The 25,553-nt window shown below is 46.5% G+C and overlaps 1 protein-coding gene across 5 annotated transcripts in view; it reads left to right on the top strand.

The window, feature by feature from the left end:
• The window catches only part of abcg2a (ATP-binding cassette, sub-family G (WHITE), member 2a), a 105,324-nt gene that overhangs the window by 37,084 nt on the left and 42,687 nt on the right, over positions 1 to 25,553 (top strand). For all 5 annotated transcript variants that reach the window (XM_059648298.1, XM_059648328.1, XM_059648272.1 and 2 more), the window contains 3 exons: positions 2,015 to 2,129; positions 6,358 to 6,510; positions 15,170 to 15,327. In XM_059648298.1, coding sequence (XP_059504281.1) covers positions 2,015 to 2,129; positions 6,358 to 6,510; positions 15,170 to 15,327 — 426 coding nt within the window. The remainder of the gene's footprint in view (positions 1 to 2,014; positions 2,130 to 6,357; positions 6,511 to 15,169; positions 15,328 to 25,553) is intronic.

Here is a 25,553-nt window from a genome sequence, read left to right on the forward strand (position 1 = left end):
AGGTGAGAACAACGTGAAACAGGAGCAATGTTTTTGGACAATTTCATCAAGGGACAGAAAGTAGATGAGAGATTGGAGGGACCTGCAGAGAAGTCCCTGGAGACGCCAGAGGTAACAGTACATTAATGATCCAGCCCTAAGATGTTATACTAATGAGGCTTTGAATTGTTGAGCTACTCTTTGAAATTTCTTACTTTTATGGGTATAGGTATGGTAGAACTGTGGAGCCTGTGTTAAACTTAAACAGAATAGATGGAGTCTGTTTGGTTCATTGTGTTTTCTCTGACTCTCAGAAAGAACTATCAATAATGTAATGATCTTTACATGGCCCTGTTGTTCTTAAATAAGATAGAATGAGATTGGTGAGGAAGAAAATGGACATTAATTCATAGTTGAAGCAGACTGAGTATACAGACGTCTGGTAATTTAGGACTAATACTTTCTCAAACAATCATTCATTGGAAGTGATATTTCCAATTACAATAGAAATCCAGTGTAACTGCATGAATAATAAAATTCCTATCTTCTATTTTTAGCTAGCAAAGTGAAGATTTAAATAAAGACTTATCTATCTCAGAATCCCTGAGGCCCTAATGTTGTAAGCAATTTGGACTATATTAAACCAGTTCTTAATATTTTTTTCACTGTATTTCCACAGCTGCTACTTGGGTTCAGTGACAAGAATCCCTTTTTCTGTAGATCTCAGTTATTAGTTAGCACAGATTTTTTTTAACATCTGTATTTAAAACTGAACATAATCTGGTTTGATGGGTTTGAAATGACTGTCACATGGCTTTGCAGGCTCTTCACGTTTCCTGAAACTAAGCTTCCAACCTCATAGTCAATCAATTATAATATATATTTCCATATTCATTGCTGGCATTTATTGCAGAAAATTTTATTCACATTGTTAGCAACTCCAGAATCCACTGTTTCAATGCTCTCTTGGGTGACCTTCCACCCTCTATAAACTTTAGGTCATGCATAGTTCTGCTGTCTAATTTCAGCTCAGGTTAGTTGTGTGAGCCTTGGCTTATTGGATAACACCCGTTCTGAGTCAGAAAGCCATGGGTTCTAGTTTCATTCCAGATTTTTGAACACAAATCCAGGCTGTTAGCACGAGTGCAATACTGAACAAATGCTGCACATTTGCAAGTGAGATGTGAATCTATGACTCACTCTATTGTCTCAGATAAACATAGGATCTCATTTGGCATTGTTTGAAGGACAGTTAAGAAGTCAGTCAATATTTGATTCTTAAAATATATTATCTGATGATTAACACATTGCATGTTGGAGGTTGCTGTAAGCAGTTGGCTGGAGCATTTCCTACTTTATAACAGTGGCTGCGCTTCAAAAGTACTTCATTTGGGATATTCTGACATCATGAAAAATATGAATACAGAAATGCTTGTGTTTTAATAAGTGAAGGGTTGTATCTCTGATGCTGTGTTAACTCAATGTTATTACAATTACACAGCTCTTTCTTGATACTTTTTCCTGCCAATTTGATGCTCTGCAATGAAAAAGCTGAGAAAAATATTTTAAGAGCTGACATCCCAGTTGGCTTCAGGGCAATCCACATCCAACAACCCCTTGTGAAAATTCTGCTCATGTTTTAACAGCTTTGACATTTGACAGCAGCTGAGACATCCATAACATTCCGAAAGAAGGGAACGTTCTAAATTCAATAACAAGGCACCAATTTAAACAAAAAGTCAATTTTCCTGATCTGCTAACATTAATTTGTTCTTTAAAAATAAATTCCAGGAGCCAGATCCAGATCTGCATCAATGCAGTAAACTAATCAGTTCTTCTTTGGGGCCTATTGTATCTGAGTAACAGATATTATAGAACCAGTCAATTATACTGTTATAAGTATATTGCTTACAAACATGGATTACATTACCTCAGTCGAACTTTAGTACTTGTCTGATACCAAATGGTTATTAGTAACACCATAAGAGAACAGCTAGCACCTGTTCAGTAATGACTGCTGAATATTGCTTCTCAGGTTACTAGATATTTTGGCTGCGAGGAAAGATCCTTCTGGCTTGAAAGGACAAGTTCTAATTGATGGTGCTCCGCAACCTTCGAACTTCAAGTGTATCTCTGGATATGTCGTGCAGGTGAGAACCCTTTTGCTGCATTTTCTAAGAGACACTTTCAGAACTGAGATACATAGGAGAATCCTGCACAGCATACTAAATTTCTGACGTTCCTCACATGTGCAGCCTTGATGCTTGTAATTTGGCACTGAGACTTTCGGGATTTGTCTATAAATAACCCCAGCTTCTGGCTGCCTGCACGACAGGGTTATTGAAGGCCATGTAATTACAATTGATCACTGCTGCAATCCTTTCCATTAACCAAGTGATGCAGAAGATAGACCAGTAATATTTTACATATTGATAGCTGTTGGAAGCCAACAGGGTTGGTGGTGTTATGTTACAGTTCACTTAGGGAGTCTCATTTATGGTGGTAAAATACACTTTTACATGCATATTGCTTGAGTCATGAAAAGAATAGTAGAGGCTCAAAATTCCATTACATCATATGAATGCCTGGCAATCTTCCACTCTTCTGTATGTTGGAAGGGTTTGCATGTTGATATCCAACCTGCTTGGTCATGTTACGACACACCTTCCTTAGCCATCCGGTCCTGGGGTGGGATTCCGACTCTGGCTCAGAGAGATATGCCCTGTATTGTGCCACTAAACTATCTGAAGACAATTCACCAAATGAGTTGGTTGAATTGGCATATCTATGGTTATTTAGAAGAGCATTTACATTGTACTCTAATGCATTGCCCATTTAATGGAATAAAATGTCCTTCATTATAATTGACCAAGCTATGGGGATTTAGCGATGCTCTCTACTGGTTTAAGGAGTGTGTAAATTGACTAGAATTTTAACTCCTAACCAGCTATCCTGGAATTTCTATCAGAGATAATGGGAACTGCAGATGCTGGAGAATCCAAGATAATAAAGTGTGAAGCTGGATGAACACAGCAGGCCAAGCAGCATCTCAGGAGCACAAAAGCTGACGTTTCGGGCCTACACCCTTCATCAGAGAGGGGGATGGGGTGAGAGTTCTGGAATAAATAGGGAGAGAGGGGGAGGCAGACTGAAGATGGAGAGAAAAGAAGATAGGTGGGGAGGTAGGGAGGGGATAGGTCAGTCCGGGGAAGACTGACAGGTCAAGGAGGTGGGATGAGGTTAGTAGGTAGGAGATGGAGGTGCAGCATGGGGTGGGAGGAAGGGATGGGTGAGAGGAAGAACAGGTTAGGGAGGCAGAGACAGGCTGGGCTGGTTTTGGGATGCAGTGGGTGGAGGGGAAGAGCTGGGCTGGTTGTGTGGTGCAGTTGGGGGAGGGGACGAACTGGGCTGGTTTTGGGATGCGTTGGGGGAGGGGGAGATTTTGAAGCTGGTGAAGTCCACATTGATACCATTGGGCTGCAGGGTTCCCAAGTGGAATATGAGTTTCTGTTCCTGCAACCTTCGGGTGGCATAATTGTGGCACTGCAGGAGGCCCATGATGGACATGTCATCTCAAGAATGGGAAGTGCAGTTGTTTATTGCGAACTGAGCGGAGGTATTCTGCAAAGCGGTCCCCAAGCCTCCGCTTGGTTTCCCCAATGTATGGCTTCCTCTACATTAGGGAAACCAAGTGGAGGCTTGGGGACAGCTTTGCAGAACACCTCTGCTCGGTTCGCAATAAACAACTGCACCTCCCAGTCGCGAACCATTTTAACTCCCCCTCCCATTCTTTAGATAACCTGTTCTTCCTCTCACCCATCCCTTCCTCCCACCCCAAGCCGCACCTCCATCTCCTACCTACTAACCTCATCCCACCTCCTTGACCTGTCCGTCTTCCCTGGACTGACCTATCCCCTCCCTACCTCCCCACCTACATTCTCTCCACCTATCTTCTTTACTCTCCATCTTCGGTCCGCCTCCCCCTCTCTCCCTATTTATTCCAGTTCCCTCTCCCCATCCCCCTCTCTGATGAAGGGTCTAGGCCCAAAACGTCAGCTTCTGTGCTCCTGAGATGCTGCTGGGCCTGGAATTTCTATCGCTGGGCTATGGAGAGGGTGTGAACAGTGTTTGTTGTGAGCTGTTCCTTTACTTTTGTAGAGTGCAGATCAGTAATTCCATCTTGGTAAGCAGGAAGCCTTTTCTAATTATCACCATCTTCTCTCAAGATTCAACAAATTAAAATAGAGGGAACATCACAAATGTGATATTCCGTCTAAGGTATATATCTTAGTGTGCTTTTGAAACACAAGCTTATTTCAGATAATAGTGTGTAACACTTGGACTTTGTGTGTGTTTGTGTGTGTGTTTGTGTGTGTGTGTGTTTGTGTGTGTGTGTGTTTTCTCCTGCTGCTTGGACATACTTGTGTATTTGGGGCTGACACTCTCAGTGCAGTACTGGGGGATTTCTGCATGGCAATAAGGATTTTAATCATTAGGCCACAGATCTGGTTAGTATGTGACCTAACTCCATTGACCTACCTTTTACCCACATCTTTGGTTAACAAGGTTTATCAGTCTCCAATTTACAAATGACTTATTGTCCCCGCATTGACTGTGGAGATAAAAAAGGAGTTCTGAACCACTAACCGTTTGTCTGATCAGTCTTTCCTGATTTTATGCTCGAATGTCTGGCTTAAAGCTATATCCCTCACTCTTGAATTATCTCTTGTGGATTGGGAAATTATCTCTCACCACCCTTCTTGTTCACTTTGCTGTCATGAAAACTAAGATCAAATCATCCTTTAACCTACTCAGTTCCAGGGAATTCAACCCTTGTATGTGTTATCTGTTGTGATAACTTGGTGTTCATATATTATTCTGTTAAATGACACTGAACACCCTCTATGGCCAATATAAGCTTTGATTGGCTGCCTTTCCACAGCAGCGAACAGTGTAAATGGAGTCCATGGATGGAAGGTTGGTTTTGTAATGGTCTGGGCTGTGCACACCACCTTCTGTAGTTTCTTACGGTCCTGGGCAGAGCAGTTACCGTACCAGGCCGTTATACACCCGGACAGTGTGCTTTCAACGGTGCATCTGTAGGAGTTGGTGAGGGACCTTATAGACATGACAAATTTCCAGAGCCGCCTGAGGAAGAAGAGGTGTTTTTGTGCCTTCCTGACTGTCGCGTCTACGCGGGAAGCCCTGGACAGGTTGTCAGTTATCATCACTCTGAGGAACTTGATGCTCTTCATACTGTCCACCTCAGTTCCATTGTTGTAGATGGGGGCATGTTCTCCTCCTTTTCTTTCTGATGACAATGATCATTTCTTTAGTTTTACTGACATTGAGAGAGAGAGAGGTTGTTCTCATTGTACCATGTCACCAAGCCATCTATCTCCCTTCTGTATTTTGATTGTTGTTAGATATCTGTCCCATTGCGGTGGTGTCGTCAGTGAACTTGTAGATGGTGTTTGTTTAGAATTTTGCAAAGCTGTCGTAGGTATACAGGAGGGGGCTGAGAATGGATCCTTGTGTGGGAGGGGGGGTGTGTGTTCCAGTTGCGTGTTACTGGGGAGGAGGTGCAGGTACCCGTCCTCACTGATTTGCAGCCTGTGGGTCAGAAAGCTGGGGATCTAGTTGCAGAGGGCGGAGCCGAGACCAGGGTCACTTTTCTAAGGGGTGGTTCCCAAAACTGAACACTGTGTAATGTAATTTTTCGTTGGCTTCCTTTAAAAATGGAGCAGAACCTTCCATTATCCTTTTTGATTCTTTCAATGATCAGTGTAGGTTAATACTTTCTTTTTGACCTCCACTGTTTCTAAGTTGCATTATTTAGAAAGTTCTCTGATCTATCCTTCCATGTTCTAAAGCATGCAGTCTGATGTACCATCTTCCAGTTTAGACATTAAGCCTAAATTCCCATCCTCCATATCATGAAAAATTCCATGGCAGTATTGTAAAAACAGCAAGGACATTCATGCTGATGCTTGATTAATTATTCCTCAACCAACATCACTAAAACATATTATCTGGTCATTATCGCCTTATTTGTGTGGTTTCACAGAACACAAAATTTTAGAATAGCTTGTGACGTATTTTGGGTAACCTTGTGGTTGTAGAAGATGCTATCAAAATCCAAATGTTTCTTCTTTATTTCTTCTTTCTGTGAACTATGGGACAACAGAGGGTCATTTGGCTCATCAAGCCTGTACTATCGTTCAATAAGATAGAGACTGTTTTGATGCCTAATCGAAACTTCAGTTTCCTATATCTTTCTTGAGCAGTTCCTTGATCCAGTAATGATTTCTTAGCTATGCTTGGTCAACAAGTTAACAATATGTTTTCTTAATCTCATCAAAACCTTTTCTTTTACAGGATGATGTGGTAATGGGAACACTGACAGTGAGAGAGAATCTCCAGTTTTCCGCTGCTCTGCGTTTATCAAACAGTATCCGCAACAAGGAAAAGAATGATAGGATTGACCAGATCATTAAACAGCTTGGACTGATCAAAGTGGCAGACTCCAAGGTAGCAAAACATTCTTGACCAGTTCTCTGCTCAAAACCGAAATGCTTTCTTTGTACTAATCTTTCTGTGGAAGATTCATAGAACGTGGAACATTACAGTACAGTACAGGCCCTTCGGCCCTCGATGTTGTGCCGACCTGTCATACCGATCTCAAGCCCATCTAACCTACACTATTCCATGTACGTCCATATGCTTATCCAATGACAACTTAAATGTACCTAAAGTTGGCGAATCTACTACCGTTGCAGGCAAAGCATTCCATTCCCTTACTACTCTCTGAGTAAAGAAACTACCTCTGACATCTGTCCTATATCTTTCACCCCTCAATTTAAAGCTATGCCCCCTTGTGCTCGCCGTCACCATCCTAGGAAAAAGGCTCTCCCTATCCACCCTATCTAACCCTCTGATTATTTTATATGTTTCAATTAAGTCACCTCTCAACCTTCTTCTCTCTAATGAAAACAGCCTCAAGTCCCTCAGCCATTTTTCGTAAGAGCTTCCCTCCATACCAGGCAACATTCTAGTAGGTTTGTGCTCCTGAGATGCTGCTTGGCCTGCTGTGTTCATCCAGCTTCACATTTTATTATCTTTCAACATTCTAGTAAATCTCCTCTGCACCCTTTCCAAAGCTTCCACATCCTTCTTATAATGCGGTCACCAGAACTGTACACAATACTCCAAGTGCGGCCGCACCAGAGTTTTGTACAGCTTGACCATAAACTCTTGGTTCTGGAACTCAATTCCTCTATTAATAAAAGCTAAAACACTGTATGCCTTCTTAACAGCCTTGTCAACCTGGGTGGCAACTTTCAAGGATCTGTGTACATGGACACCGAGATCTCTCTGCTCATCTACACTACTAAGAATCTTACCATTAGCCCTGTACTTTGCCTTACGGTTACTCCTACCAAAGTGCATCACCTCACACTTGTGTGCATTAAACTCCATTTGCCACCTCTCAGCCCAGCTCTGCAGCTTATCTCTGTCACTCTGCAACCTACAGCATCCTTCGTCACTGTCCACAACTCCACTGACCTTGGTGTCGTCTGCAAATTTACTAACCCATCCTTCTATGCCCTCATCCAGATCACTTATAAAAATGACAAACAGCAGTGGACCCAACACCGACCCTTGCGGTACACACACTGGTAACTGGTCTCCAGGATGAACATTTCCCATCAACTACCACCCTCTGTCTTCTTTCAGCAAGCCAATTTCCGATCCAAACTGCTATATCTCCCACAATCCCATTCCTCCGCATTTTGTACAACAGCCTATTGTGGGGAACCTTATCGAACGCTTTGCTGAAATCCATACACACCACATCAACCGGTTTATTCTCATCTACCTGTTTGGCACCTTCTCAAAGAACTCAATAAGGTTTGTGAGACATGACCTTCCCTTCACAAAACCGTGCTGACTATCCCTAATCAATTGATTCTTTTCTAGATGATTATAAATCCTATCCCTTATAACCTTTTCCAACACTTTACCAACAACTGAGGTAAGGCTCACTGGTCTATAATTACCAGGGTTGTCGCTACTCCCTTTCTTGAACAGGGGAACCACATTTGCTATCCTCCAGTCGTCTGGCACTATTCCTGTAGACAAGGACGAGTTAAAGATCAATGCCAAAGGCTCGGCAATCTCCTCCCTGGCTTCCCAGAGGACCCTAGGATAAATCCCATCCGGCCCAGGGGACTTATCTATCTTCACCCTCTGAGGGATTTCTAATACCTCTTCCTCGTGAACCTCAATCCCACCTAGTCTAGTAGCTTGTATCTCAGTATTCTCCTCGAAAACATTGTTGTTTTTTAGAGTGAATTCTGTCAAAATATTCATTTAGCACTTCCCCTATCTCATCTGACTCCACGCACAACTTACCACTACTATCCTTCATTGGGCCTAATCTTACTTTCGTCATTCTTTTATTCCTTAAATACCTATAGAAAGCCTTAGGGTTTATTCTGATCCTATCCGCCAACAACTTCTCGTGTCTCCTCCTGGCTCTTCTGAGCTCTCTCTTTAGGTCTTTCCTGGCTACCTCGTGGCCCTCAAGTGCCCTAACTGAGCCTTCACATCTCATCCTAACATAAGCCGCCTTCTTCCTCTTGACCAGAGATTCCACCTCCTTCGTAAACCACGGCTCCCGCACTCTACAGCTTCCTCCCTGTCCGACAGGTACATACTTATCTAGGACACCAAAGGAGCTTTTCCTTGAATAAGCTCCACATTTCTAATGTGCCCATCCCCTGCAGTTTCCTTCCCCATCCTATGCTCCCTAAATCTTGCCTAATCTCATCGTAATTGCCTTTCCCCCAGCTATAACTCTTGCCCAGTGGTATACACCTATCCCTTTCCATCACTAAAGTAAACATAACAGAATTGCGATCGCTATCACCAAAGTGCTCACCTACTTCCAAATCTAACACCTGGCCAGGCTCATTACCCAGTACTAAATCTCATGTGGCTTCACCCCTTGTTGGCCTATCTACATACTGTGTCAGGAAGCCCTCCAGCACACACTGGACAAAAGCTGACCCATCTATCGTACTCAAACTATAGTCATCCCAGTCAATATTTGGAAAGTTGAAGTCCCCCATGACAACTACCCTGTCTCTTTCACTCCTATCGAGAATCATCTTTGCTATCTTTTCCTCTACATCTCTGGAACTATTGGGAGTTTTCTATAGGCCTCCGAACAGGGTGACCTCTCCTTTTCCTGTTTCTAACCTCAGCCCATACTACGTCAGTTGACGAGTCCCCAAACATCCTTTCTGCAACTGAAATACTATCCTTGACCAACAATGCCACATCTCCGCCCCTTTTACCATCTTCTCTGTTCTTACTGAAACATCTAAATCCCGGAACCTGCAACAACCATTCCTATCCCTGCTCTATCCATGTCTCTGAAATGGCCACAACATCGAAGTCCCAGGTACTAACCCATGCTGCAAGTTCACCCACCTTATTCCGGACCCTCCTGGCATTGAAGTAGACACACTTCAAACCACCTTCTTGCTTGCCAGTGCCATCTTGCTTCCCTGAAACTTCATTTCGGACCACCCTACTCTCAACCTTTCCTATAGTCAAACTATAATTTTGGTGCCCATCCCCCTGCTGAATTAGTTTAAACCCACCCGAATAGCCTTAGCAAGTTTCCCCCCAAGGATAGCGGCACCCCTCTGGTTCAGGTGAAGACCATCTTGCTTGTAGAGGTCCCACTACCCCAGAAAGAGCCCCAATTATCCAAGAATCCAAAACCCTCCCTCCTGCACCATCCCTGTAGCCACGTTTTCAACTCCTCTCTCTCCTTATTCCTCGCCTCACTGGCATGTGGCACGGGCAACAAACCAGAGACAACAACTCTGTTCGTCCGAGCTCTCAGCTTTCATCCTGGCTCCCTGAATTTCTGCCTTAAATCCCCGTCTCTCTTCCTACCTATGTCGTTGGTGCCAATGTGGACCACGACTTGGGGCTGCTTGCCCCTCCCCCTTAAGGATCCCAAAAACACGATCAGAGACATCACGCACCCTGGCACCTGGGAGGCAACACACCAACCGTGAGTCTCTCTCGTCCCCACAGAACCTCCTATCTGTCCCCCTAACTATGGAGTCCCCAATGACTAATGCTCTGCTCCTCTTTCCCCTTCCCTTCTGAGCAGCAGGGACAGACTTTGTGCCAGAGACCTGTGCCCCACTGCTTTGCCCTGGTAATTCCTACCCCCCACCCCCCCGCAACAGTATCCAAAACGGTATACTTATTGTTGAGGGGAATGGCCACAGGGGATCCCTGCACTGCCTGCCGGTTCCCTTTCTGTCCCCTGACCGTAACCCATCTGCCTTTTCCTGTACTTGAGGAGTGACTACCGCCCTGTAACTCCTCTCACTAACCCCCTCTGCGTCCCGAATGATCCGAAGTTCATCCAGTTCCAGTTCCCTAACGCGGTTTTCAAGGAGCTGGAGTTGGGTGCACTTCCCGCAGATGTAGTCAGCAGGGACACTAGCGGTGACCCTTACCTCCCACATTCTGCAGGAGGAACATTCAACTGCCCTGACCTCCGTTCCCATTATTCTAAATTCCCAAGGCTTAAAAAATAAAGAATAAAAAATAAACTTGTTACCTTACCAATCAGGCACACAGAACCATTTTTGGCCACACAAATATATTACCTCACTCACTCACCAGTCCCGTGTCGGCTCCTGCTCAGCGTCCCTCCGCCTATTCACGAGGTAAGCTTCTTAACGATTCAAAAACCGTGACTCACCGGCTTCCCGACAGGCTCCTGCTGCAACCAGAAATGGTTGATGATCAGTGAGAAAAAATAAAGGTAGCGAAAATAATCAGTTTTTGACAGTAAAATAGCATTACTTTTCAATTCTGCAATTCCACAGTACCAGCTGAACTCAATAGCTGACAAAAACAACGTTGCTAGAAAAGCTCAGCAGGTCTGGCAGCATCTGTGGAGGAGAAAACAGAGTTAACGTTTCAGGTCTGGTGACCAGTTCTGAGGAAGGGTCACCAGACCCGAAACGTTAACTCTGTTTTGTCCTCCACAGATTCTGCCAGACCTGCTCAGCTTTTCCAGCAACTTTGTTTTTGTTCCTGATTTACAGCATCCGCAGTTCTTTTGGTTTTTAGTCAATAGCTGACAAGCTTAGCTAAATGTTAAATGAGCAGAACACTGAGAAGATTTCTTTTACGGATACGTCTCACCTTCATACTTAAGTTCCTATGGTTATCTGCTGTTGTGATATGGTCCAGCGAGGGTATAGCACCAGGAATACTTTTCTGCAAACCACCCCGCACACCACCACCCAACGGGTCCAACTTTGTTACTGCTTGTAGAAATTCACTCCTATACCATGTACAGGCTGGAGAACTGTATCCCCAGTACACCTCACACCAACTTGTCTTCCCAGTGACCATGAGCCTATTACTACATAGGTAAAAATCTGCAGTGTTATAAATAAATTTTCTCTTTTCTAAAATGAAACAAGCCTTAGGACAAAGGGTTAAATAGCCTTTCACTGTGTTCTGTATTTTTATGAAAATAAGACATGGTATAGCATCATGGAGACACTTGCCCTGCATAGACTGAAAGCAGTTAATCACCACTGTCTCCAGGGCAATTAGAGATTGGCAATAAATGCTGGAAAAACTCAGCAGTTCAGGTAGTATGTGTGGAGACAAACAGTGGGTGACCTTTCAATCTGCTGGCCTTATCAGCCATATCCTTGAAATTAATGTTAAAATTATTTGGAGAAAATCATCACCCTGAACTACTTCTTTCTAATTCCTTGGTTTGAATTTTGCTTGATTTGGTTTAGATTTGTTGTCACATATATAAAAATATGGTGCAAAGTGTTTTCTTGCTTGTCATACACAGTGTCGCCGTGCTCCAGCGGCCATCTTGAAACACTGAATATAACAGGAGGTTTTACTGCAGTAGAGTTCATCTTTCACTCTTCTTCTCTTTCTTCCTCCACTGCTCCTCCAGTTGCCGCTGGACATTGGCCGAAGTCTCTGAAACAGGCTCCAGGGTCTTGGTTACGGACCTCTGCTAGTGCCCACTCCCAAAACCGCTGTGTCTAAGCTGGAGCCATGGGCCTGGGGATGTGTGGGTTCTGTCCCTCCTGTTCACCTTCTAATGTTCCTCCAGTCACTGCCGCCAGTCCTCCTTCATCCCATTCGCCGATGCTTCTGCGCCTTCAGGCACCGGGCCTGCAGACCTGGAGCTTTGGCTCAACCTACGAGACCAGGCCAGGGGAGTTAGCTCGGGACTTTCTCCTCACTCGCTGGGAGTCCCCGGGGTTGAATGGAGCCATGCCTGGCTCGTTCTGGCATTGCTGCTACTGCTGGAAGTCTCCTCCTTCACCTGTCACTCTCCAGGCTTTAATGAAAAGAAAACGAAGAATAAAAGGGGGAAAGAACAGCAATACTAAAAAGAAGAAAGGAAAAAGAAAGATAAAGTAAGCACATGGGAGGGGATGAGCCCTGGGCTCAGGCCTGCTACTCTGCTGCCATCTTGGGAGTGTGGGAGAAAAGTGGTGGATATTAATAAAACACATTCCATTCCAGACATTAGGTATCAGAATCAAGTACTCATTGGTTGTATTATGACATGATTAGAAACACAGCAATAGCGTCTTTGCTTTGTGGCTGAGGCATCTTGTTGGGACAATCTCACGATGTGGAGGTTTCGATTGGGACTCAGTACGTGTCCCTGTGCCTGTGTGAGATGGCTGTGGGTTCAAGCTCCCACTTGAGACTCCAACACAAAGATCTCTAGAGTGACACTTTCATGTGGTGCCAACAGTGCTGCATGGTGCAGCATGTCTTTTTGTGGCGACCAACTGACCTATTCTATCACAATGACTACACATTATTTTCATATTCTATAGTATTTCCAAGTGAGGATGTTGAGTGACTTGGAGGGGAATCTGCAGTTGGTGGTGTTGCCATGTATGTGCTGCCCTTGACCAGGATGGTCATGGTTGTGGGTTTGGATAGGATGCGGGTGGTCCTGGCACAGCCATCACCTGTTTGCCAAACAGTCGCCCTTGAATGGACTGGTTTGCTGGGCATTGCAAAGTGCAGCTAAGAGTCAATCATATTGCTGTAGATCTGGATCACATAGGCCAGGTCAGATAAGGATGGTGGCTTTCCTTCCCTGAAGGACAGTGGTGAACTAGATATGCTTTTATGTCAACTGATGATAGTTGTCATGGTCACCTTAAAGAAACTTTCATCTCATTAAGCCTTCTCTACCTCGCAATGTGATCATGGCTGATCCTCTCTCCTCGCTCTCGTGCTCCCTCGCTCTCGATGACGTTAGCCCTACAGTCTTCAGTGGTTCAGAATTCCACAATTTATCCTACCTCTGAGTGAAGAAATCTTTCTTCATCTCAGTCAGAAATTGCCTACTATTGTGAGACTGTGACCATTCTTTCTGATCCCTCGACCAGGGGAAACATCGTTCCTGTATCGCTGTCAGAATTTTAGATTTTTTTTCAATGAAATCCTCCCTCAATCTTCTAAATTCCAATGAATACAGGCCTAGTCGACCTAATCTGGCCTCAGAGCACCAACCTGCTATCCCAAGGATCAGTCTTGTGAATCTTTACTGTGTTCAATCCAATGGCAGTATATCCTTTCTTAGATAAGGAGACCAAAATGGTTCATACCACTCCAGGTGTGGTCTCACCAAAGCCCCTTGGTAGTGGAGGCTTGGGGACCACCTACACTCGGTTCGCAGTAAACAACTGCACCTCCCAGTCACAAACCATTTCAACTCCCCCTCCCATTCCTTAGACGACATGTCCATCCTGGGCCTCTTGCAGTGCTACAATGATGCCACCCGTAGGTTGCAGGAACAGCAACTCCTATTCCGTTTGGGAACCCTGCAGCCTAATGGTATCAATGTGGACTTCACAAGCTTCAAAATCTCCCCTTCCCCCACTGCATCCCAAAACCAGCCCAGCTCGTCCCCGCCTGCTTAACCTGTTCTTCCTCTCACTTATCCCCTCCTCCCACCTCAAGCCGCACCTCCATTTCCTACCTACTAAACTCATCCCGCCCCCTTGACGTGTCCGTCCTCCCCGGACTGACCTATCCCCTCCCTACCTCCCCACCCGTACTCTCCACCTATCTTCTCTATCTTCAGTCCGCCTCCCGCTCTCTCCCTATTTATTTCAGAATCCTCTCCCCATCCCCCTTTTCTGATGAAGGGTCTCGGCCCGAAACGTCAGCTTTTGTGCTCCTGAGATGCTGCTTGGCCTGCTGTGTTCATCCAGCTCCACACTTCGTTATCTTGGATTCTCCAGCATCTGCAGTTCCCATTATGTCTGAGCTGTGTGTGCTGGGTTCAAGTCCCACCTGCTCCAGAGATGCGTCGTAAAATTTCAGAACAAGTTAATCTCTCCAGTCCTGAAGGAAGAAACAATCTGCTCCTTTTGGATTTTAGGATATTTAAGACTTTACTCCAGCCAAGAACTCCAGCTTTTAGCTTCAGCAGCCAACAGAAAACCTTCTCAATCACTGAAGGCAAAACTAAAAATCTTCCTGAGTCTGAGAGCCCGGACCCTGCCCACTAATGATTATTTTGTCTCAGGAGAGGCCACCCACGGAAAATTAAAAACTTATTTACGTGTACCCTTCTGAAATAGTCACCCGCTTTGCAAGAGGAACAGTACAGATCACCTCTGTCTTAAGTGCACTGTACCACCATGTCCCTACCACTGATGTTAGGCCATCCAGTTTGTAATTTCCAATTTTTCTCCCTCAGTTCTTTTTTTTAAGGCAGTGGTGTTACAGTTGCCACCGTGCAATCTGCTGGACTGTCCACAATCCAAAGAAATTTGGAAGCTGACAACCAACGCACCCACTCTTCCCATGGTTACCATGGGAAGTAAATTATCACATCATGGGAATTTATTAGCTTTCAGTCCCTGTGACAGACTAGCCTAATATTCCAGACTCATTCATTGTGTTTGAATTCTACCAGCACCTGTAGTGGAATTTGAACCTATGTCTCCATAGCTTTAGCTTTGCCACTCTTTTAAATTTAGTTTTTTTTTGCTTTACAGAGATTTACTCCTTTTCAGGAAGAGAGAGGGAAAGGGCTTCCAAATAAATGTTTCCTTTATGTTTGAAACAGGTTGGAACTCCATTTATTCGGGGAGTGTCTGGTGGAGAAAGAAAGAGGACAAATATTGGAATGGAGCTGATCATTGACCCATCTGTCTTGTTTTTGGATGAACCAACTACTGGTTTGGATGCTAGCACAGCGCTCGCTGTCCTGCTGCTGTTACAAAGGTGTCTTCATGCAACCCACTACATAACTTTTAACAAATCAATGCTGTCAACTCTGAAAATCAGAAGAAAAATAATGTAGAGGATGCACTTGGACCAGGGGAGGGGGAATCCAACATCCTTGAGGGGAGATTTGCCAGTGTTACCTGAGAGGGTTTAAACTAGTTCGGCAGGGAGCTGGGACTCTGAATGAGAGGGGGACCAGGGAGATGTCAGAGGAAAATACATCATCGAGAGCAAGTTGACTGTTCAGGATAGCCAAGGACTCCTAAAAGGGAGATAAAAGGATTCTGGTTTAAAGTGCATTTATTTCAATGCATGAGGCCTGACTGATGAGGCAGAAGTTTCCTTGCAGGTTTCCAGGGGTTGGTGTTTAGTGCCTATTGAAGAGTCCTGGCATTGCAAAGTGGTGGGATGAGTCCACTGAGAGCCACCTCCAATCCCCCCGTTCGTTGTCCATGCCACATCCTCAGCCATACTTCCCCCTACCCATCCTACTTTCAGTGATCCCAATCATTTCACCTCTAGTTTGGGTCTTTCTCTGATCCTGGGTCTGCAGTGGCTGATTTGCCAATAGTTACCATTGTTTCTGCGATGGCACTGACAGCAATAAGGAGCCACTAATAAGCTGGAAGCTCCCAGCTTAAAGATCTCACCCCCAGGCTCCTTTATCCCAAGGAAGGCCCACCACTGGCAAATTAAATGCCCAAGAGGAGGTGATGCAGGACTGTCACTGCGGACGAGACCCCAGCTGCCTGGATAAATTCCTTCTGTTATGTGAGTTATGTGTAAAGGGCTTTATCTAGATTCCCAGTGGTCCTGTTACAATCAGAAATCATTTTGCTAAGGGTGAGACTCATTCTGGGAATTGTCTAAAGATGCACGGGCCTGTTTTATGGCATCTACTGAATTCTGTTTCATTGTCAGTTGTGAGTAGCTTGCTGGCCATAATTGAGTGAAGAGACCTCCTGCTAGTAATTATTAACTCATGCCATGGGAAAAGATTGCCAAAACCTTGCCAAAGAATGCACCAACAACTTACAACTTAATGTACCATATTCATGCAATAAGCTCAATAATAGTAGGAGCAGGATGGGGACATCTCGCCTTTCAAGCATGCCCCATTATTCAGTGAGATTATGGCTGATCTTCTACTTCAACAATATTTTTCTGCAATATCCCCGTATCCTTGGATGTATTTTTTACTATGTAGAAGTCTGTCAATCTTGTCTTGACCATACTCAATCACTGTGCTTCCACAGACCTCTGTGGGGGAGAATTTTAAAGAATCCCCAACTTCTGAGCAAAGAAATTCACCTTTTTGTCTTTGATGTAAATAGAAGACTCTTATTCTAAGGCTGTGTCCCTTGGTTCTGGATTGACACCCCCTGGCCACACAAGCCAGTGGAAGATGGGTTAATTAAACTTTACAAGACTCCTTGTAGGAGTGTCAAACAAAATATGTAAGTAAGCCATGTAAAAAGATATTAGGACAGGTGGCCAAATGTTTGGTCAAAGGGCTAGGTTTTAAGGAAAGTATTAATGGAAGAGAGGAGGGTAGAGAGATTTAGGCATGAATTCTAGAATATAATTCCTGAATGACTGAAGGCACACCTGCAAATGGTAAGATGAAGCAGAAATCAGGTAAACATGAGAGGCCAGAACTGGAGGAATGCAAGAGTTTGGAGAGATCTGGAAGAGGCCGTAGAGATATGATGGGATGAGGTCACAAAAGGATTCGGATACAACGATAAAAATTAATGATTTAGCAAAGATCTGTAGCTGGGGTTGTGGTTGGAGTTGCTGGTTGGTTCGCTGAGCTGACAGGCTTTCGTGCAAGTGTTCTATCCCCGTTCTAGGTGGCATCATCAGTCTATCTAACCTCCGTTGAAGCGCTGCTATTCTGTTCCGTTCTGAATTTATATGGTCCGGTCTGTTATGGCAGGTAGTTTCCGGTTTTGCTCTGTAGTGGTATGTAGTCTATTTCAACATGTTTGTTTATGGTACCAGTGGTTGAAAACTAGACCTCCAGGAATTATTTTGCTTGTCCTAGTACTGTTAACATTGCCCCAGTTAAACTGATGTCCTGCTTTGTCGGAGTGAATTGAAACGAGGGGGATTCCAAGATAATAAAATGTGAGGCTGGATGAACACAGCAGGCCAAGCAGCATCTCAGGAGCTCCTGAGATGCTGCTTGGCCTGCTGTGTTCATCCAGCCTCACATTTTATTATCTTGGAATTCTCCAGCATCTGCAGTTCCCATTATCTCTGAAACGAGGGGGAGTTGCTCGTGCCATTTTGCTGCGAAAAGGTGTTTATGTATCCTGGTGGCGAGTCTCCTGCCCGGAAGGCCTATGCATTGCTTCCCTCAGTTGCTGCATGATATTTTGTACATCACATTTGTCCTGCTCGTTGTGGATATGGGATCTTTCGTCTTTGAGAGTAGCCGGGAAGTGTGGCTGTTGGTTTGTGTGTTGTCCTAATTCCAAGTGGTCGTTGTGTGTGGTAGATGATTCTGATACGTTTCTAATATAGGGTAAGGTGGCCAGTGTGTTGGTGGTTTTTATTTGCCAGGCATTGGTGGATGAAGCTTTTGGGATACCTATTGTTTGCAAAGATTTTGTTTAGGTGTTCCTCAAATTTTTGTGCATCTCCGGGGTGTTGCAATGTGTTATTGTTTGTTTAAACAGAGTCTTGACACAGCTCTGTTTGTGGATGTTTTGGTGGTTACTTTGTAACTTTAGGGTTTGGTGTGTGTGTGTGTGTATAGTTTTTCTGTATTCACTGGTAAGGAATTCCTCATTGTTTGTTCACTCCACCATTATGTCTAGAAACAGGAATTGATTGTTGTTCTCTTCTTTCCTGGTGAACTTTATCCCGATGAATGTGATGTGTTTCTTCTAACTTTGCTCGTTTAATGACCATGAAAATATCTTCCACGTACCTGACCCATCATTTAGGCTGGATCTGAGGGAGGGCTGTGCGTTCAAGTCTTTGCATAACTGCTTCCGCTATAAAACCTGTGAACCCATGTTTGTCCCGTTGATTTGTTCACACACCTGACTATTGAAGACAAAGTGCATGGTAAGGCATAGTAGGCCTAGTAATTTCAGCATGTTGTCCTTGCTGATGGTTTCATTGGAGGGCTGTGTTTTTGGATTGTCTGGTAAAGCAGCCAGTATCTTCCTTTGCTCATGTCACGTCGATAGAGCTGAATAGTGTCCTAACATCAAAGGGGACAGACATTTCATCCTTGTCGATTGTTCCTCAGGAATTCCTGTGCGGAGTGAGTCGATCCGGTGGTGAGGTGTTTCAGGCTATGTTGTAGCTCTTTGGCTAGCTGTCGCTGTGCTCGGCACGAAGACTGTCAGTCTGAGGGGGATAACAAAATGTGAGGCTGGATGAACACAGCAGGCCAAGCAGCATCTCAGGAGCACAAAAGCTGACGTTTCGGGCCTAGACCCTTCATCAGAGAGGGGGATGGGGAGAGGGAACTGGAGAGATTCCCTGAGGTTGGTCCGGAGGGAGGAGGGTAACTTCTTCAGGTTAGGCATCCCTGGAAGAGGCTTCGCAGTGAGGTTAAGCCTCTTCTAGGGATGCCTAACCTGAAGAAGTTACCCTCCTCCCTCCGGACCAACCTCAGGGAATCTCTCCAGTTCCCTCTCCCCATCCCCCTCTCTGATGAAGGGTCTAGGCCCGAAACGTCAGCTTTTGTGCTCCTGAGATGCTGCTTGGCCTGCTGTGTTCATCCAGCCTCACATTTTGTTATCTTGGAATTCTCCAGCATCTGCAGTTCCCATTATGTCTGAGGGGGATGTCAGGTTTGCGCACTTCCGGGCAGTCTGTAGAATCAGGGGCTGTCCGAACCATCGGGTTTCTGCTCCTGAGATGCTGCTTGGCCTGCTGTGCTCATCCAGCTCCACACTTTGTTATCTCGGATTCTCCAGCATCTGCAGTTCCTGCTATCCCTCTTCATTTTTAGGAAATCTGTTCTTGTTATTTTGCTGCTGTAAAAACAGTATAGGTGATCCTGTTGTCTGATTGTAAATAAAAACTAAAAGAACTGCAGATAGAGTGAATCAGGAACAAAAACAGAAGTTGCTGGAAAAGCTCAGCAGGTCTGGCAACATCTGTGAAGGAAAAATCGGAGTTAACGACACAGAGGCTGCCAGACCTGCTGAGCGTTTCCAGCAACATTGCTTTTGTTCTCTAATTGTGTTGTGGGGTCTGACTCCCTCTGTTGGTTAGTGTTAATATCTGCAAGAACGGCCTTTATCTGCCAGTAAGATTATGGTGTTCCTGTCCTCCTTTAGTACTTCGAGGGCTTTTCTTTTCTGATGTGTTGAGTGCATTTGGTAGGTTTCTCCTGCTCAGTGTAGGGGCTGTGGTTTGTCAGTTGGCCTGTTCTTTTTCGTCCATAAGTCCATTAGATTTCAGTGTGGCCTCAAGCACAGCCAGGAAGCCTGTTTTGTTAGGTTCCTTTGTGGTTTTACATAAGTCCCTATATCAGGGCAGCTTTCTCGGTGTCTGTCAGTTGTTTGTATGATAGATTTCTTATCCACGTGTATGGTTTGTTCTTGTCTTTGCTATTCGTCAGTTTCATCAGCTTTTCCTGTCGTGTGACTCTCCTCTTGTTTTTGGTCCTGTTTTGCTTGATACTGATGGCCTATTCAAGAGTTGTAGTCCACTGTTGGCTGGTCGAGTTCAAGTATAAAGATTTTTGGCGCAAAATTTCTCATCCACGTTTGTCGAGGCGGTTACGGGCGTCTGTGACCTTAATTCGTAGGATCCTATGGCCGTTTTGTTCAGCTGCTTTTCTTGCTTGGGGTTGTCAAGAAGAGTTTTGTACTTGACGTCGCGAGGTAGGATCTGGTTTCTGAGGCATTCATGTAGAAAACGGAGTTGCTCGCGGGTAGCGCTCAGCCAGTTGGCATAGGTTTCCCATTTTGCAGCTTGTTTGAACACGTTTCATCCGTAGGTGCTTAATGTTTTGGCGAAGATCTGTAGCTCGGGTTGTGGTTGGAGTTGCTGGTTGGTTCACTGAGCTGCCTGGTTTTCGTGCAAATGTTTCATCCCCGTTCTAGGTGGCATCATCACTGCTATCTAGCCTCGGTTGAAGCGCTGCTGTTCTGTTCTGAATTTATATGGTCCGGCCTGTTTATGGTGGGGAGTTGTGTTTCCGGTTTTGCTCCGTAGCGATATGTAGTCTATTTCAACGTGTTTGTTTATGGTGCCAGTGGTTGAAAATCAGGCTTTGAGGAATTCTCGTGCTTGTCCTAGTACTGTTAACGTTGTCCCAATTAAACTGATGCCCTGCTTTGTCGGAGTGAATTGAAACAAGGGAGAGTTGCCCGTGCCATTTTGCTTCGAAAAGGTGTTCAGTTAAACTGGTGGCGAGTTTCCTGCTGGTCTGTCCTATGTATTGCTTCCCACAGTTGCTGCATGGTATTTTAAACATCACGTTTGTCCTGCTCATTGTGGGTACGGGGTCTTTCGTCTGTCAGAGCAGCTGGAAAAGTTTTGCAGAACACCTCCGCTCAGTTCGCAACAAACAACTGCACCTCCCAGTCGCAAACCATTTCCACTCCCCCTCCCATTCTCTTGATGACATGTCCATCATGGGCCTCCTGCACTGCCACAATGATGCCACCCGAAGGTTGCAGGAACAGCAACTCATATTCCGCCTGGGAACCCTGCAGCCATATGGTATCAATGTGGACTTCACCAGTTTCAAAATCTCCCCTTCCCCCACTGCATCCCTCAACCAGCCCAGTTCATCCCCTCCCCCCACTGCACCACACAACCAGCCCAGCTCTTCCCCTCTACCCACTGCATCCCAAAACCAGTCCAACCTGTCTCTGCCTCCCTAACCGGTTCTTCCTCTCACCCATCCCTTCCTCCCACCCCAAGCCGCACCCCCAGCTACCTACTAACCTCATCCCACCTCCTTGACCTGTCCGTCTTCCCTGGACTGACCTATCCCCTCCCTACCTCCCCACCTACACCCTCTCCACCTATCTTCTTTACTCTCCATCTTCGGTCCGCCTCCCCCTCTCTCCATATTTATTCCAGTTCCCTCCCCCCATCCCCCTCTCTGATGAAGGGTCTAGGCCCGAAACGTCAGCTTTTGTGCTCCTGAGATGCTGCTTGGCCTGCTGTGTTCATCCAGCCTCACATTTTATTATCTTGGAATCTCCAGCATCTGCAGTTCCCATTATCTCTGGAAAAGTGTGGGCCCTGATTCTACAGACTGCCCAAGGTGCACAAACCTGACATCCCCCTCAGAGCGATCGTTTCCTTGCCGACCACAGCAACACACAGGCTAACCAAACAGCTACAACATAGACTGACACACCACCAACAAATCGACTCGCTCCATACACTCTGCACAGGAATTCCTGAAGAACATCAGAAACATAAACATCAGCAAGGATGAAATAATGGTCCCCTTTGATGTTCGGGCACTATTCAGCTCTATCAACACGACAGTATCAAAGGGAGACACTGAATTAGGTCTAGCATTGCCTCTCAGCTGAGTATGAAGAACAGTCTTTCAACTTTCAGACAGATACCAAAATAATGTGGCTTGGAAAAATCTGAGTGGTTTGGACCTGCTTTCGTCCCACTTTCTTTAACCATGATAATCAACACTTAGGTCAAGTATTCACACCTTAAGCTTTTATGTTGCTTTGACTCCGAATATTTGAATAGAGGTTAAATATTTATTAATTATTTACAGTAGGTATGGCCTTTATCAAACTTGTACATAGTTCACCTTCCACATAGTTTTCACCCTTTTGTCCTTCTTATTCCTGTTTCTATCAACAGTTGGAAAGTCGATATGATATAGAATTGTATAACTTACAACACAGACAGAAGCCACTGATCCAGCTGGTCAAAGCCAAGTTCTTTTATAATGCACATGAACTTCCACCTCCACCCCCCCCCCCACCAAATTTATCTCACCCTATCAGCATTGCCTTCAACTCCTTTCTCTCTAGCAAGTTTTGAGAAGATTTGTAGCTCAGGTTGAGGTTCTGGATGTGAGTTTGCTCGCTGAGCTGGAAGGTTAGTTTTCAGACGTTTTGTCACCTTTTTTTATTTGAAAAAAATATACTTTATTCGTAAGATGTACAAAAAATAAAACATATTTACACACCTACCCAGTCATGCAAGCCGCTCCGGGTTACCCAGGGAGTACATACACCAACTAAAGGAAAAAAAACAAAACAGAAAAAAAAACAAAGCAGAGAAAATACCCCAGCAGTCGTCACCCCGCACAGTCCCAGTTGGCCCCCTGACCAGTTGGGGAAGGCGCCAGCTGGGCCCAGTTACCAGATAGGGTTCTTTTCCCTTTCTGGACGAGGGGGCTCATACGGTGGTCTTTCCCCACCGCGCCTTGGCGGCGGCTGCCCCAAGCTTTAGCGCATCCCTCAGCACGTAGCCCTGGACCTTGGAGTGCGCCAGTCTGCAACACTCGGTCGGGGTCAGTTCTTTCAGCTGGCAGACCAGCAAGTTGCGGGCAGACCAAAGAGCGTCTTTCACCGCATTGATGGTCCTCCAGGCGCAGTTGATGTTGGTCTCGGTGTGCGTCCCCGGAAACAGCCCGTAGAGCACGGAGTCCCGCGTCACGGAGCTGCTCGGGACGAACCTCGACAAATACCACTGCATCCCCCTCCAGACCTCCTGCGCATAGGCACACTCCAGAAGGAGGTGATCAACAGTCTCGTCCCCCCGGCAGCCACCTCGAGGGCAGCGTGCGGTGGTGCAGAGATTCCGGGCATGCATAAAGGATCTCACTGGCAGAGACCCTCTCACCGCCAGCCAAGCAATGTCCTTGTGCTTGTTTGAAAGTTCTGGCGATGAGGCATTCTGCCAAACGACTTTGGCAGTCTGCGTGGGGAACCACACGACGGGATCCACCCTCTCCTTTTCCCGAAGGGTCCTGAGGATACTACGTGCTGACCACTGCCTGACGGCCTTGTGGTCAAAGGTGTTTCCTTTCAAAAATTTCTCCTCGAAGGACAGGTGGTACGGAATGGTCCAACTACTCGGAGCGTTCCGCGGCAACGAGGCCAGGCCCATCCTTCGCAACACCGGGGACAGGTAGAACCTCAGTAAGTAGTGACACTTGGTGTTTGCGTACTGAGGATCTACGCACAGCTTGATGCAGCCACACACAAAGGTAGCCGTCAGGGCGAGGGTGGCGTTCGGTACGCCCTTTCCCCCATTTCCCAGGTCTTTGTACATGGTATCTCTGCGGACCCGGTCCATCCTCGACCCCCAAATGAAGTGGAAGATGGCCCGGGTGACCGCAGCGGCGCAGGTCCAGGTAATAGGCCAGGCCTGCGCCACATACAACAGTACCGAAAGCCCCTCGCACCTGACAACCAGGTTCTTACCCGCGATGGAGGGGGACCGGAGCGTCCACCTGCCCAGCTTCTGCTTAAATTTGGAGATACGCTCCTCCCAAGTCTTAGTGCATGCCCCAGCTCCACCAAACCAAACACCCAGCACCTTCAGGTAGTCTGTCCTGACGGTGAAGGGGATGAAGGAGCGGTCGTCCCAGTTCCCGAAGAACATGACCTCGCTCTTACCCCTATTGACTTTGGCACCCGAGGCCAGTTCAAACTGGCCGCAGATGTCCAACAGCCTACTCACCGACCGACGATCGGTGCAGAAGACGGCGACATCATCCATGTACAGGGAGGTCTTGACCTGAAGGCCTCCGCTGCCTGGGATAGTCAGGCCCCTCAGGCTCACGTCCTTCCTGATGGAGGCGGCGAAGGGCTCCACACAGCACACGAACAAGGCAGGAGAGAGCGGGCAGCCCTGCCTGACTCCAGATCTAACAGGAAAACTGTCTGATTCCCACCCGTTGATCGAGACTGCGCTAACGATGTTGGCGTAGAGCAGCCGGATCCAATTGCGGATGCCCTCCCCGAACCCCAATTTGGAGAGGACGTCCCTCATGTAAGCATGAGAGATCCTGTCGAAGGCCTTCTCCTGGTCCAGGCTGACGAGGCAGGTGTCCACCCACCTGTCCTGTACGTAGGCGATCGTATCCCTGATGAGCGCGAGGCTCTCAGCGATCTTCCTGCTCGGCACAGCACAGGTTTGGTCAGGGTGAATCACCGACTCCAGGACAGACCTGACCCGGTTGGCAATGACCTTGGCCAGGATTTTGTAGTCCACGTTCAAAAGTGAAATGGGACGCCAATTCTTAATTTCTTCCCTCTCCCCCTTCCTCTTGTAAATGAGGGTGATGATGCCCTTCCTCATGGACTTGCACATTTCCCCTGCCCGAAGCGCACTATCGTACACCTCCAGCAGGTCCTGGCCGACCAGGCCCCACAGAGCAGAATACAGCTCGACCGGTAAGCCATCACTTCCGGGAGTCCTATTCCTCTGCAAGGACTTGAGGGCTCTGGCCAGCTCGTCCAGGGATATCGGCCGGTCCAGCCACTCCCTCGTGCCGTCGTCTAAGACCTCCGTGATAGACGACAGGAACGACTCGGAGGCCGTGCTGTCCGTGGGCTTCGTGTCGTACAGTCCGGCATAGAAGGATCTGCTGATCCTCAAAACGCCGGGCCGAGACGACGTCACCGAGCCGTCGTCCTCCTTCAGCCGGCTAAGCACAGAGCTCTCTTTGTGCACCTTCTGAAAGAAGAAACGCGAGCACGTCTCGTCCTGCTCCACGGAGCGGACCCTGGACCGGAAGATTATCCTGGAGGCCTCCGCGGCGAAGAGCGAGGCTTGCTGGCCCCTCACCTCGCGGAGGTCCTCCGTGACATCGACCCCCATCAACTGCCGAAGGAGCAGGTTCTGCACCCTTTTCTGGAGTCGCGACAGCTTTCCCCGCCTCTCTCTTGCCTTCTGAACACCCTTGAGGACAAAGAACCTCTTGATGTTCTCCTTCACCGTCTCCCACCAGTCGCCTGGAGACTCAAAGAGGGGTTTCACAGTTCTCCAACTGGTGTACTCCCTCTTAAGCTCCTCGACGTTCTCTGGGGTCAACAGAGTCGTGTTGAGCTTCCACGTCCCCTTGCCGGCCGGCTGGTCGTCCTGTAAGTGACAGTCGGCCAACAGGAGGCAGTGGTCAGAGAAGAACACCGGCTCGACACCAGTGGATCTGACCGAGAACGTCCGTGACACAAACAGGAAGTCTATCCTTGAGCGGATAGACCCATCTGGCCGCGACCAGGTGTACCTCTGCTGCGCTCCGTCTG

The sequence above is a fragment of the Stegostoma tigrinum genome, chromosome 1 (assembly GCF_030684315.1).
Source record: "Stegostoma tigrinum isolate sSteTig4 chromosome 1, sSteTig4.hap1, whole genome shotgun sequence".
Lineage (NCBI taxonomy): Eukaryota > Metazoa > Chordata > Chondrichthyes > Orectolobiformes > Stegostomatidae > Stegostoma > Stegostoma tigrinum.